Genomic DNA, 15,357 nt, shown 5'->3' with positions numbered 1-15,357 from the left:
GTCATTTTAGCGAATCCAAACAAAGTTGGTTAAAATCGTATATAAGACATTTTTTGGACAGTGAGGTTATTTTCTCTTTAAAAAACTGTGACTAAGTACGTTAGTAAATTCAGCAAAGTATTCAACCAGTAGCCTTCGATCTTCACCGTTATAAACTAAAATTACCGGCAAAATCTTCAATGAAGCAACAAATTCCACTCTCAATTTCGTAAGTGCTAAAAAGAACATAAGGCAAAAGTGTAGAGAACGCACCGGCCATGTCGGCCTGTGGTACCTCCCCCTTCATCGACGGCTTGAGCTCTCGGATTCTTGCCAGCATCATGGGGCCGTGCGGTCGAGTTGAAAAGAAGAGAAACAAAAATATAATAAAGGAATAAAGATTCAAAGAACAAGTGTACTCGCAGTTTCTTTAACTGGCTTTGAAGTCCATATTCCCGTTGCAGTTTCTCCTAGTGGCGGGTGATTGTGAAGCGTGAGAAGCACGCGCGTATAGGATTACGAAGAAAGTCTGTTTCTTATTCGATTTGTTATAAATGATGAACTGCCGCGATTTAATGTGATTATTATTTTATCAATAGATGTATGGATCCCCCAACTTTATGACTACTTGTAATTTGGTCCTTTATGAGTAGAGTCTAAAAAGAGAAAAATACATATACATAAATATAATTCTCTCTTTTAAATGGGGTTGCTTTTGTAAGATAAAATCTCGGTCCATGTTCCATGACCAATTACTCTACTTATTAGAACATAATTGCGTCTGTTTTATCAATTAGGGAATTGGCATAATTACGATCTGATTGCAACATGGATGATCCTGGAGGTGCATAATTGGATGCCAACCTTCAATAATAAGGTATGTTTCAGATTATATCAAACCCAAGGGATCACACACTGATATTCCAGACCCTAAATCGATAATAATAATAATAATAATAACAGTAAACATCGGGCTCTTTCAGTCAGAAAGAATCCATTTTCACGTGCGTAACATCGAGCCGCATTATCTCGGCTCTGCATCCCAGGATTGATCCAATACTGCAAAAGAGTAGAATCGTTAGATTTCCATGAGACTGCAAGTACACAAACCAGGTCAAAGGCTCAAATCATTAGACTGCAATATATACTATGGGGAAACTTGTTTGGACCCAAAGAAAAAAAGTGAGAATAGTCATCAAGCAATAGTTGGCGCTTTTCTACCATCATCATGAACTGATAGTAGAACCCTATTATTTTCAGTTAAGAAACCGAGACTGATTTGAACAGGCGAGATGGCCATGCCCATTAATCCTTAAAATCCCGAAATGATAACTGGGCCAACGACAATCAAATACATGGGATGCTGGACCTCCATAGACAATACTCCAAACTCGATCAAAAGTAAGGTAAAACGCTGAACGAAACCATTTCTGGAAAACTAACGACGGTCTGAACAGCTTGAACCCAAGGCCAGACACAATTTGCTTGAGAGATTAAAACAGAAAAATAAAGAACGGAGTCCTGATGTCGGGTGCAAATTACCAACCTATGTTTTTTTTTATAATTAAACAAAGATACAACAAACCTCTCTGTTTAACAAGATATGTTTCCAAATACACAGAGATGTGACTGTCTATGCCTTGGGTGTCGGAGCATATCAACGCGACGCCAATACCGATGAACTTAAATATGTTTACCATGAAAACGGGCATCATTTTATCAAGGTTACCTATCAGTTCGTTTTTGTGTGTGACAGATACCTTTCCGGTTTCTCAGGATTTGCCAACATTTTATACTTTGTTTTCACTTGAATCTGTGCCTCAAGGTAAGGGTCGACCTGGCTTACGGTAAGTTCTGACCCATATTACGTTTTTCATTCCATTGAAATATTAAGTTAAAGCAGCAGTACTTGAAATTGAAACGAGAAGTCATGAGAAAGAGTCCGGTGAACTATTCAGCTTAAACAAGTGATCCTCTTTGACATGGTAGTCTGATTCTAACACTGTCGTGGTGGCGGTTGATTAATCCAGAAATGATAGTTCAGGGTGAGTTCCTTTTGCGGTGCTGGTGGCATCTCAGGTCCCTCTCATCCCTTTACGTACTCCAACTATCCACCTGACCAGGCTTCAGCTGTGAGAAATCCAGAAACTCCACCTTTTGCTGTATTCGAGGATTGTAACCCAGTGCTATAATCCGTATACTGTGATGTAAACAAGTTTGATCGAACATCAACTTCAGTCTTCAAAGGCGAGTATTTTGAACTTTTCTGCGATGGCAGGCAATGTTGTATAGATTGTCTGGTGACAATAATCCTCTGCATTCTGATCTTATGGTTGCCAAAGTCGCCAGGTTAGTGCACTAATAGATTATCGGCATATATACCCTATGGCCTAATCTGTATAATATACTGATGTCCTTGGTCGATAGATTCCCGTGGCCAATTCTGCATGGATTGGGCACCCTTGGGTTTGCAGGGGATATCCAGACGTGATAAAAAAAAACTATATGATATCTGAACTATTCCTTTTGCGCGTGCATCCTGGTGTGAAATTTCTCACTGAGACATGGCTCCAAGACTCAAGGTACTATTCTCTTCTCTCTGCAAAACAGTCAATGTTACATCTTCAGTGTCACGATCAGATGTACTCACGTAGATCTGATGTTGATTTGCCATGTTTTGCAGGGTCATATATCAAATCAAGGCAGAAATGGAGCTGTAATGTCGGGCTGTGTTCACCTCCATGGTTCAGCTGCTTAACTACAAACGTACTTAGATCCCTCGAATAAACATCAGAATTGTGTAACCGATTCCCCCAACTTCACAGAAGGGGGTGTTATTGAAACAGTAACCTGCAAAAAATTCAAAACATGCTATGGAAAATTCGTCACTAATAAAATTAGATTTTTAATATCGTGAATGTTGCTTTCATTCAGTCAAAACAGAAACAAGCCACAAAACTTCAGTTCTAGAATTCAACCATACTGCAGTAAAAAAACATCAAAATTAACAAGCAAATGTCAAATCCGTTAACAAACGTGACGTTCAGCAAGGCATTTTCACATTCTGTCTTCTCTCTTCCTCGGAGCACATGTAATAATTTCATCAACTCTAAGAATCATCTCAGCTGCCTCAGTTGCGGAGAGCAATACAGCTTGCTTGACTTTGAAGGATTCAGAGATTCCTAGCTCAGCCATATCTCCTACCTGTTATAGAGTTGAAACGTATCACCCACCACAGCAAGGAAGGAAAGTTAAAAGCTTTGTTGTTTACCATATAGGCCATATAGCATGTCAATATTTGAATCTATGACATAAGGATGAATAATCTTGCTAAGGCATTCATACATCTGTAACTATGTTAAGCAGCCATGTGAATCTTAGCTAGTGTACTTAACCTAATAATGATATCCTTTAAAATGGAACATGAAATCACCCACTAGACATTATGTAGACATGGCCAATGAAACAAATCTGCAGCTACTATTATAATAATAAATAAATAAAAACCCTACAAAAGATATATTTGATCCTACTTTAATTTTTTTAAATAATTCGATTTCAGCACTTACAGATCCAGAGATAACATCAATCCCTGCATTACATCCCTCCTTGTGGTGTGCTGCACGAAGCTGAGTTACCAAGTCTGCACTGTCCAGACCAGCGTTGTCAGCAATAATCGTTGGTATGGCCACAAGCGCACGCGAGAAAGCTTCAATAGCATGAGATTTCTTCCCAGGTGTCTTCCGTGCCAATTCATCAACTTCCTTTGCCATTACCATCTCAGGCCATCCACCTCCAAGCAATACCCTAGTGTCATTCACTGTCTGAGACAGCACACACAAAGCATCATGAAGAGACCTTTCAGCTTCATCCAGCACATGATGGCTGTCATAAACAGAGGCACATTATGGAGAATGCAAACATATCAAAAGAGAACTAGAATGAGATGCTGCAATACTATACCTTGACCCTCTCAACACAATAGTACAAGCCTGACCCATTTCAACACCAGAAAAGTGGATCAACTTATCCTCACCAATCATAATTTCTTCAATAAGCTTGCAATGTCCAAGCTTAACAGACTCTGGGTTGTCAAAGGTTGAAGCGATTTCACCACCTGTTACCAAAGCCAAACGCTCTATACCATCAAAATCAGCATGCTCAATAGCAAGTATACCTGCATCCGCAAAGAGTTCTTCAGGGAAATTATAAATTAACTGCCTGTTAACAAAGCAGTTAATCCCATGTGCTATGATCTTTTGCACTTTCTCTCTCATCTTTTCCTTTTCAGCCCCTTCAATTTCAGCAACCTTAGACATTGAATCAACACGAACACGTGCACCATATATCTTCACTTTATCTGTATCCATTGCAGTATTTGCCACCAAAATCTTTGCATTCTCTATTCGTTTTGGTTGTCCAAGGCCTATTTTCTTGTCAAGAATGAATCTGAAAGCATAAGCATCATGTTTAAATCAACAGAATAAAGAGTCCTAAGTGATGCCTTAAACCATTAAACAACAAGTGTCTGTAGTCACAATATATTTTTATCAATGAAAAGTGCAATAAAATGGGAGCAAAACTTTTGCAGAATACAGAGAACAAAGGGAAAGGTTAGTGTACTAGAGAACCAGCTGATTCCACCAAGAAACTATTATAATAATTATTGAATGGGATAAGAGGTTCATAAGAACTCACCCTTCATCTAAGAAAGAATCCCTCAAAGATCCTCCAGGCTTCTTGATAATTTGGATGGCCTCCAAATTTGTGCTCCCCTGGAGTAATAAATAAAATGCCATAAAAACACAATAAATAAAAATGGAAGAAGAAATTCAATTGAATTCATAAAACAAATTACAGAGAATTCCTTGCACATTCCTGCATCAAACAGCATTGGAACACCAATTGCAAAATGTTAGCTGCAGAATGATTATCACCTTTAACCTCATAACAGCATCGACAGCTAGTTGTGCAAAATGCACCTTATCCTGAGAGAGAATTTTGGAACTCAGAGTGGTCATTGCAATTTTCATCAAATCTGACATGAATTTCTCTGCAATATTCAGAAAATTCACATGCATGATTAAAAACGCATTCCAATATCAAGAACAACTCCATTGCAAATTTCATCAAGTCGGACATCAAAGAATCACATTCAATAAGGAAGAAGACCTAGGGCATAATGCAAAAAATAGTGGTCTCACACAATAAACAAATAAAATGAATGATCTTGTATCCAACAATCTTAACCTGCATTCTCTTTGTTATCCACAACCCTCTGCAACAAAGCATTACGAGCACATTCAGCTGCCATTCGATAACCTACAAAACCAACATAAACTGTTATAAACTATGAAACAGGAACTTATTTGGTTATTGGCACACCAAAAAAGTAAAAGAGAATAAAACCAAACAGTCTATATGCAAATGCAGCTACACTACTATTAAATTCAGGGAGAAGATTTATACAAATAATATAGGAAGTGTGATGAGGAAAGGTTGACTACCAAGATAGAAGCAAGTAAAAAAATATTAAACAAAAGAACCCATGGTAACATCCCTGGCTCCTTTCTTAACGCTATAGATATATGGAAACTAGATAACAAGTTCAGATTTCCAGCCATTTCATAGATTTGAAAAAACACAGCCAAGAGGCAGCATAAAAGAAGAATAATAGGAAGCAATGTACTACATGAGCACAAAAGAACCTGATATTATTGTCATAGGGTGAATCTTGGTTGCCACTAGCTTCTCTGCCTCCCTTAAAAGCTCTCCAGCCAAAACCACAACAGAGGTTGTCCCATCTCCAACTTCATCATCTTGAACTTTCGAGATATCTGGATTTGACATCAATGGTCATTATATAGATGTATAACAGCAATCTTTTGCAACAAAAAAAGAATTCATCAAACTCATTTTTGGAAAGAGAAAAAAGTAGGCATGTTAGCCATAGAGTAGTCGAAGAAAAAAAAAACTGCAAGGATACCAATTAAGACTTTTGCTGCTGGGTTGTCAATATGCAGGGACTTCAAGATGGTAGCACCATCATTTGTAACAGTCACTCCATGTCCTCTGCCCGTTGACTGTAAAATTTTATCCTGGCAGATAATTTAACCAACAATAGATTTACAATTTAAAGTAGAGAAAAGGAAACATTAATACCATTTTAATGTGAATGGACAGAATGGAATATTTACCATTCCCTTTGGCCCAAGGGTTGTCTTAACCAAGTCAGTAATTGCAATTGCTCCAACAAATGATGCCTGGAAATAATAAAAAACAAATATACCTTAAATTATTGAAAATAATATACTAAAAATAGCACAAATTCAACAAAAGTATAATCATAGAATTCCAAACAAGTATGTATTTTCCCCTTTAAATCAGATTATCAGCATTATATATATTTATATATGTTACAATGACTTACCATTCTGGCACGTTCCCCCTTCTCTTCACTAGCATCATCTTTAAAGATTTTCTCAATCTATCACATTTACCAAGAAAAACATACGCAAGGTAGAACTTCAAATACTGAAGAAGAAAAAAACGAATGCTAAAAGTAAATCTAGCAAACTGAAAACAAGTTATATTAGGCAAGTAACGTACCGCCATGTAAAATAAATATGAACAAAGTATCTCGGAGTTTCAGTTCACGAAAAAAAGCCTGATGCAAGAAAAAAAGTATCTTTAATCAACAACAAAAATGAAATAAATCTAGAAGATCGAACCTAAGGAGCAGCATAATAAACCCTAGTTTTGTATAAGGTGAAGTAATAAAGTTTGTATTCTGCATTTTCACTTCATTTCCCTCATTTCAGTGAGAAACTAATCGAAATAACTTTTGAAAGAAAAATCGTAAGATAACTGCACATTTTGAAAGTGAAAAGGAAACGAAGTCGTATGATTCAGAAACCCTAGAAACCGCTGAACTGGCTAGGCTTTTACCTGATCTTAAGCTCGATGTTCGAGAGAAATGGAAATACGGATCCCGCCGAGAACAGAGAATAGAGAACAGAAGTAGGGTTTGGGTTTTGGCAGTGTGACTTCGCTTTTTTGTTCTACGCTATAAACTCGCTAGGGTTTCTTTTATAGAGGTTATATTCTATCCTTAATCCTTGTATTATACAGATGTTGTGATTTAGTCCTGATACTCTTAATTGACTAACTTCTATTATTATACTTTCCTGATTTTAAAAATCCATTCTTGTCACATATAATGTATTAATAATCTGATATAACTATAAAGATTTAAGGAATCAAACCAGATAATAAAAATCAATAAATAAATATACAAAATTATACAAAACATAATGACTAATAGTGAATTTTGATTTAACAAATATTTTTTCAATCTGATTTAAAATATTAAAAATAAAAACAAAAATAACCAAATTAAAAGACATGATTTATTAATGTTTTTAATGTGAGAATGAGAAGATTTACAAGGATCAAATCATCAAAAGTAAAATTAAGTTTAAATTCATCAATTTTTTCTCTTTACTAATGAATTTTCCACTTGTTGCGTCTTCATTATCTTTAGGGTCGTTTGCATGTGTTGTACGTGCTCATGAGTGTAACAATGCTAGTATGGTTTTGGTTGTAATGAGTAAGCTTATTAAAAAATTTCCTCTGATCGACGTACCCTGCTTATCTCCATTGCCTCGGGCGTCTAGAGTGGAACAGATGCTGAAGAAAACAAAGCTAGCTGTAATAGCGTGCGATTGTAGACATTACACCATCTTATATGTAATAATTGATCCACACAAATAACAATGATATATATATATATATGATGGGAATAATTAATGGATGAAGACTTGGAACAATAATACAATGGGAATGAATGCAAATCTGTAGTAAGAAAGAATGAGACCTCGAGTTGAGGTCTATTAAATTTTAAACTCGTAACCAATCCATCATGTTCTTTACGCTCAAATGTTCTTATTCGCAGTAATAAACAAGTTCATAAGCCAAAACTCTGCCGCTCAAATGTTGTATCCTTTATTCTACGGGTGGCTTAAACAGGTCGGGTTCTCCTGCCACTTGCCCTGCCGCAGAGTAGTGCGTTCTTCGGGATCGGGTACTCATCCCTCAATGAAGTTGAGGTTGTGAACACGCGCAAATAAAACTGTTGCCCCAGGTACTGTCTTGCCCAGTTCTCGGACCTTAAGTTCCACATTCCCACATTGTCGAGTGCCACATAAATGGCCGTCCATGACTTGGGGTACACCTGCATTCACGTTAGTAGCCAATGTCTTCAAACCTTGTTCTTCAGATGAACAAAGAAAGACCAAAGATGTTGAGTTTTTACCTGAGTGGTACAACGAGAAACAGCATCGCGAAGGTTGTATCCGTTCCTACTAGCAGGTGTCCATTGCCCTCCGTCCATACTGCATTTCACAAGAGTTTATAAATAAATAATTTCACCACAAACTCGAAGCACACGTTTTAAAAATGACGTGTTTAACTTACCCAACAAGGAAGAAATTGTATCCGTTAAGATGCCAGCTCTGTATAATATCCTCATCGTTCTGAAATACAATCTCAATGAAAGCTCTATAGTCTGTGTTCATAACCGAAGTGTCAAGGTATATCCCTCCGCCGGTAGGTCTATCGGATATGCTTCCGATACGATAAACTCCATCGATTTTGAAATAGTCTGCAAGTTTCAAAGGAGTGTCTGCTGGAACAAAGGAAACACTGTTAACCGCATATCTTTGCTTGCCATTGACTTGGCCGGCAGAATTTGAAAGAATGATGGTTCTGGTCGTGTTGATGAGACCATAGTGATACGACCCTTGTGGGTTAGGCCTTGGTCCGCTTGCTGTAAGGTTCTTTCTGAAACAAAAACATGTCAATAATGAGATTACAATTTACAACACATGGGCCATTGCATCTTATTATGTATTGGTTTGTGAGATTAAAAAACATACCTAATAGACCGGGCTTGGTTCAAAGACCAATCGATTTGGATGGTGGGCCCACCAGGAATGGGACCAGAGACCGGGCCGGCAGAATTGCTATAGCGTAGAGTTGTTGTAGTGGTGAGGACCGGGGTGGTAAAGCGAGAAGAGACCACAATGTAATAGTCTTTGGCAGGCTGATCAGCTGTGAATAGAACAGACATCGATTGGCCAACGTGAAGGTCTATTGAGGAGTAGGTAGTTTGCAGAGTGTGGGTTCCCTCGACTTCTACCAACTTCAACTTGTGGTTTTGGATGCGGAAATTGAGAGAATTTTGCAATCCAACATTTGATATCCTAAGCCTGTATGTTTTCCCTGCAACAAGATGATGCACAATATTGTTGATGACGGACATTCTTGAACGATAACTGGAAAAAGATGGAAATTTGGACCTACAAAAATACCTTGTTCGACATTGAAGGAAGCACCGCCAGGTCCACGACCGTTGATAAGAATTCCATCAGGGAAAGGTAGCTTATTACCACCATCTAGGTGAGCTTTCAAGTCCTGCACCAGCACATTCTAAGCTAAAGGCAAGTAAATTTAAACACACCAAGGCTTTAATGTAGGATCACTACCGTGTGATTGGACGTGTACCAATCTCCAATAAGAACAGTGTAATCCCCAGCAGGATCTGGGAAGGGAACCGGAATCCGTGGGCGGCTAAGGATTCTAATCCCTCCAAAACCACCAGCAGCCTTGTGGAAATCGAGAGAGGGGAAGTAATAAAAGCTGCCTATTTGATCCTTCACTTGAAGAATGTATGTAAAATTCTTCCCCGGAGGAATGGGGCAAGTTGTTCCGTAGACACCATCTTCATAAGAATTCCTCCTATTTTGGACTCCATTCCTACATTTTTCATTTCGATATAAGTTACAACTTTACTTACACTACAATATATAATCTCAATGTCACTTAAAAACATGATACAAAATAGTCCAATGACACTTGGTTGACATTTAAGATGCTAAGTTCATAAGTGAATCATTCATGCTAAAAACTAACATTTTCCTGGTCTGGTACATATCTCTATAAAAAAAATTCTAACCCACCCGAAAATCTAGCTATATCTGTTATGGGGTGGGAGCAGCTAATGAAAAAGTGGACCACTTGGATGATTAGTGCGTATTGAATTAGGGTAACCGTTGCCTCTCCAAATCAAGGGATATGTCGCTTTCTAATTACACCAAAGGAAAGAACCTGCTTAATTGTATACTGATTCTAAACAATGAAATTATGACAAAAGATAGTTATGTAGGCTCCACTAATAACCACGATAAACAGTGGAAATCAAAGGTGCCCAAACAGTAAAGAAATGCAATGAATCTGGTGACAAGCCATGCCACCAAGCACATATAGATGTTTCCTCTAGCGTTACGTTTAGGAAAGCAGAAAAGAAGGCAATAATGGCCGGCCGAGCAGACATTCCGTAAGCGTCTGACAGACCGATTAAGACGGATGGTTGCGGGAAGAAATGTAATAGATCATGGTGGCAAACATATTTATTCCTTATATATCAGTGGGATAAATCGATAATGGTGGGTTAGATTCGTCTTCTAAAAAGAAAGGGCGCGTAAAAAAGTTGGTGGCAAAATCTTACCAGGAAAGGAGGAAAGGAACGTCTAAGTTGTTAAACACGTTGATAATGAGATTGTCATTGGTAACAGAGTGGATATCAGGGCCTGGGAATTGTCCATTGATGAGAATACCCTGGAAAAACGAAACCAAACAATTCGTGAGCATCATTTTCTTGTGTATAGATCCCACAAACATTATCATTTATCAATCAAAACGAAGCACGTTTCATATGGAAGAGCAGGCTCACCGTTTGACGAACGCCGAGAGGAAAAATATCACCGTAGGTGACATTCCAGTTGAAGAATCTGTAGGGATCTTCAGCCCCGGCAATGGAGAAAAGAGTGGCACAAATCAGTGCCACAGACAAATGAAGGCGCATTTTGGAAGTGAAGGAAACGAGAGATTCCCTTTTCCTTTACTCGATTACTGAATAGTGAAAGTGAAAGGAAGAAAAGGGGAGGAATTTAAAAGGAAAGTGGGGGTTGGGAAGAGGGAGCAATGAATGAGGAATGACGAGGGGAGGGGAGGGATGGGACTATGTTTTAAGTGTGGTACAGAGGAGGAAGGGCTGTGTTCAAATTTTAAAAAATAAAGGAAACAAAGAGTAAAATGCTATGTCGGTGATGGCGACTTATGCCATTTAGCTGACTATTTTGAACTGTGATTGTCTGCCACATGGGAAGGTGGAAGAATATTTTTTTCCCATTACTACTGATGGCCTAGCCCTAGAGGGTGCTTTTTTTTTGTTTGTTTTGAAATAGAGATGGCCCTCCCTTTGAGATGTCACATTACTTACTTTTCCACCTTCATTTGCTGCTGTTTTTGTTCCAATAATCCAATCCAAGTTTGTTGGTTTATTCTGATTAAGCAGTGATTAACTCACAAAGGTCAAACCAAAGTATCAAATTAAGCAAACTTTAAATCTCACTCCCTGTGCTGGTTATAATTACATGAATACAAAATTTAATTTGGGACAGCTGGTTATTACAGAATCTAGTATTTATACAGAGAGTTGTAGCATCGAACTTTGGTGCTTCAACTCTTGGATATATTCCACAACGAGCATGTGCTGATGCAGATCAGTGTCCACTGCCCTCGGATCATTTTCCAAGGGGGGAAAATGTGAGGTAATTTATTTATAACAAGTTAATTTTGCAATCTCGACACGACAAATGATTGAGTTGCGTAACTGAGGAATCATGGTTTGCATTTTGATTAATATGAACTCAATGACCAGCAGAAGCCTTTCAAACAAAAAAGACCTTTTAAAGGATTGCTTAGTGGAAAACGATCCCGACATAACTTTTCAGTTTTTCCCCTCAAGCAATTTTGGAGAATTTGCAAAAGTAGCGGCTTGCTTTAGTGAACTGGAGGTAACATTGCCAAATGCCAAGCTTTGATTTCAAAGAGTAATCTAGAGTTTGATTCTTCCCTTGGTTAAGATACAATGTGTACAAGAACAATGGATTTCGGTGGGTAGGGTCCGTAGGGACTTAGAGAATACTAATAATAACAAGTACCAATCGCATGGGGGAATCGTGCCAAAATTAATAGTGGCGAGTTTCCAAGGAAAATGTTCCATGTCTACGTCGTAAATGTGGATCTCAGTAGCCATGTGCCATGTGCTCATTGCAATTTGCATGATTCCCTTAAGTCGCAAGGCCTTGGTTTGATGACCATTGAATAATAACACCACCTAAAACACGGCAACTAATTACGCGCTTTAAAAGCATAATAGATTTAATTATAGATTTTCAAAGACTTGATTAGGACCAATCAACCCGGCATTAGTGGACATGCTATCACCTCCTAAATCAAACAAATTAATGTTTCCAAAAGCCGATTCTCTTTCACTTGAGATTTTCCCTGAATTAACTTTGGTGTCTTAAACGTAATCAAGCAGCGGAAAGACAATGAAAATGTCTAATTGACTGTTACTTTAAAAAATAATATATTACGGCTCTTCCATAAATATGAAACCAACATCAATTAATACAGGAAACGTATAACATCCGATTCCAAATAAAATTGAGAGCAGGTCTTGCCGGCCAACTAGAGATGCTTTCCCCTATTATGATAATAATTATTATTCCCATGATTCATGAGCTCCAAATGCGTAAGGACTAATATCATTTGTTCTTCATCCAAACAAGATTCGACACAACCATGATTTCCTTCTAGCACTTGATAGAGTGCAATGAACTGCTTTGTTTGCCTAACCATTTACTTGAAAAAAAAAGTGAAGATATGAGAACTTGAGAGGCCAATCTGACATCAGTTTTGCTAATTCCATTAAAAAAAAAACTAGAGCGATGGCTACATACTGCATCAGAATTCCAAACATCCACATTGCTTGCCCTCAATACTTTTTGTTCTGCCATCATTTTTAACATCTTTCTTGACATCCCTGTTTAGGCCTTGAATACGACCAATGCCGAGCTTTGGTAAACCTCGATTCAGCCCCTCCAGCAACACACGAGCTTTACACCATTTGTGTACCCCATGTATAAAGGTTAAATCAGTTTCAGCCACATTGTAGATGGCTATTAATGCTAAAAGCACTCCAGTGGAAGGCACAACTTTATCATAAATAACGCATACCAAATGCATGCCACTTTTTAAACAATCCTAAGGCATCAGGCAAGGTAAAAGCAATTCTCTCCTGGCTGGAAATATAACCACATCGTTCACAGGTTCCCCGCTCAGGCATTTTGGTGGAAGTGGCAATTCGAAAATCCTCCCCTGATTTAATGATGTCAAGTATAGCTCTGGGCCTGAAATAGTAAGCCATAAAAGCATTCAACAACAAAGTTTTCAAACTTTGCAGATGTGAGACTGAGAGGAAACACAAAGGTATTAAACTGATTCTCTCCAAATCTTTTATGAATTCACGAGAAAAACCACGATACGCGTTTGGAGAATAAATGCCTGAAATTTAAACACCTCCACCAGTTTACTTGGGTGACATTATGGGACGTGCTGCAATACCCTCTAAACATAAACCTTAACAACTCAACAATCAAATTACAAATATAACGGGAAAAGGAACAATTACATTCAGTCGAGAAGTAGTCCAGCTTCTTGAAATAAGCATACGTGTAGAAATTGTTAAGGTTTTCACAACAAAGTGCAGTGATAGACTACTATAAATAAATTCACAATTAAAACTTTCAGAACGGTAAGCATTTCAAGGATATATCACAATCTCCTTCTCATAGGTATATTTAAAAGGTTTGCATCTTGGAATAGGTCCATCTTCACCAGTAATAATTGAAGTGCATCTACTAAGCCTACAGAAGAAAGAGCCATTATCTCAGCATAAAAATCATTTTTTTTTAAAAAGAAGCATAACAATCAATTGAGCCAAAAAGAAACAAAAAGTACAGTAAATACATTACCTAACAATATCATCTGCATTATGTCCAGTAGAAACCTTGTCGACTTTCGGCAATGCCGCACCTCGATCAAGGGCCTTCAACAAAAAGAAAGTCAAACAAGTCATTATATCCTCAATCACAGAAACAATGCAAAGTGCCGAAACTACAGAAGCTATATTGACAGTTCTACAACATATAAAACGTCTATAAACTCCCCTAATTGGAGTTGATGAATTTAGTTGTTTTTAAATTTATTAATAGGACAAAGTTCATGAGCCATTTCTGAGGAAAACCCCTTCTTAAAATTCAGATATGATGATCTGATTATGTAGTCTCATTGTACCCATGTACAGCCTAACAGAAATAGCAGAATCAAATAAACTAGCAACTCATATACCTGGCAGCGGAAAACACCACAAAATGTACAGTTATTTTTTAAGCCAATCATCTTTACTATTTCATCCATAGTCCATCCATACAAATCCTTAGGAAACAATTTTTAGTGGCAGCCCATACTGCATAAAAAAAAGAAGAAGAAGAACCATACATCACAAAAAATGAAGAAGTTCCTAAACAATCAAAGCAAACAGTTTGAAACAGTTCATTTCTTTTGGACAAAAATAACAGGTTTTTGGAAGAAATTTAACAAGATAAAAAGAAAGAACTGACCTGAAGTTCATTTCTTTTGACAGTTTCAAGTGAGTCATCCCTGTACCCTGTTATACCTCGTCAATAGACAAAATAAAAAGATCAAGGCCATAGTTATGTCGTCGATTCAGTTCTGATAACACATAAGCAAGGACTGTGGAATCTGCAACAATCCCAGTTGTAGATATTGTTAGAAGGACAAGAAGAAAATTTACGAAATTGTAGCTATGAGAGTGAGTGGTGCTTAATATCAACTTGAATAAAGAGATTAACCTTTCCCTCCAGAGGCACCGATAGCAATACGCTCACCAGGCTTGAACAGCTTGTTCTCTAAAATAACCTGGTGAATCTCCTCCTCGAACACCGCGTAAAAAAACTCCCTGCATATCTTTAACCATGGCACAATTTCAGAATCCAATAAAATAGACGAATTCCCACAACTCGATGCAAGTTCGAAACTGAAGGAAGAAAAGTTTAAGAAATTACCTGCTCTAGGGTTTTGGGTCTTTTGAGGGCAGCCCTTCGCTGGTTACAAACGCAACAGAGCCGAGCTCCAGGTTTCTTTGGTTTGGTATCAGCTTCCATAAATGACAGATGTTGCGATAGAACTGCGTTTGGGTGCGTAACTCGGTTGTTTGACAACTTTCATAAGGCATAAGATTCGGGTTCAGGCAGGATTCAAGACCTTTAAGAATCCGAACCCCCAGTAGGTGAATAGGAGAAAAATCCAAAGGTTATAATCTGTTTTAACCAAAAAGGGTCGTTGATTTTAGCAATAAGACGTAGAGAGAAAGGGGAATTTATCTGA

The 15,357-nt window shown here is 37.8% G+C and overlaps 2 protein-coding genes and 2 pseudogenes across 3 annotated transcripts; 1 reads left to right on the top strand and 3 right to left on the bottom strand.

Moving 5' to 3' along the window:
- The first annotated feature begins 257 nt into the window (after window positions 1-257).
- LOC120190569 lies at window positions 258-2,470 on the top strand (annotated as a pseudogene).
- Window positions 2,471-2,890: 420 nt separating this feature from the next.
- On the bottom strand, window positions 2,891-7,059 carry LOC120190625 (T-complex protein 1 subunit beta-like). The gene is made up of 12 exons (XM_039193670.1): window positions 6,928-7,059; window positions 6,589-6,646; window positions 6,410-6,466; window positions 6,177-6,242; window positions 5,966-6,077; window positions 5,688-5,816; window positions 5,230-5,301; window positions 4,917-5,032; window positions 4,678-4,754; window positions 3,943-4,428; window positions 3,549-3,864; window positions 2,891-3,183 (listed from the first exon to the last, which is right to left on the bottom strand). The coding sequence occupies exons 2-12, from the start codon at window positions 6,592-6,594 to the stop codon at window positions 3,037-3,039; spliced, it is 1,584 nt and encodes a 527-aa protein (XP_039049601.1). The 5' UTR covers window positions 6,595-6,646; window positions 6,928-7,059; the 3' UTR covers window positions 2,891-3,036.
- Window positions 7,060-7,838: 779 nt separating this feature from the next.
- Window positions 7,839-11,098, bottom strand: LOC120190624 (L-ascorbate oxidase homolog). Of its 2 annotated transcripts, none has more exons than XM_039193668.1 (8): window positions 10,772-11,098; window positions 10,547-10,656; window positions 9,525-9,795; window positions 9,351-9,453; window positions 8,916-9,261; window positions 8,455-8,820; window positions 8,294-8,372; window positions 7,839-8,212 (listed from the first exon to the last, which is right to left on the bottom strand). In XM_039193668.1, exons 1-8 carry the CDS (start codon window positions 10,901-10,903, stop codon window positions 8,000-8,002), a joined length of 1,620 nt encoding a protein of 539 aa, XP_039049599.1. In that variant the 5' UTR covers window positions 10,904-11,098; the 3' UTR covers window positions 7,839-7,999. The 2 variants fall into 2 exon arrangements, with proteins under 2 accessions (XP_039049599.1, XP_039049600.1); XM_039193669.1 differs by having other exon boundaries at window positions 10,547-10,692; window positions 10,726-10,848.
- Window positions 11,099-12,717: 1,619 nt separating this feature from the next.
- Window positions 12,718-15,245, bottom strand: LOC120190626 (annotated as a pseudogene).
- Window positions 15,246-15,357: the final 112 nt, after the last annotated feature.

This window comes from Hibiscus syriacus, unplaced genomic scaffold (assembly GCF_006381635.1).
Source record: "Hibiscus syriacus cultivar Baekdansim isolate YM2019G1 unplaced genomic scaffold, ASM638163v2 tig00116962_pilon, whole genome shotgun sequence".
In the NCBI taxonomy this organism is placed as follows: domain Eukaryota; kingdom Viridiplantae; phylum Streptophyta; class Magnoliopsida; order Malvales; family Malvaceae; genus Hibiscus; species Hibiscus syriacus.
Note: the sequence above shows the minus strand (reverse complement) of the source record. Positions and strands in the feature narration are given on the sequence as shown.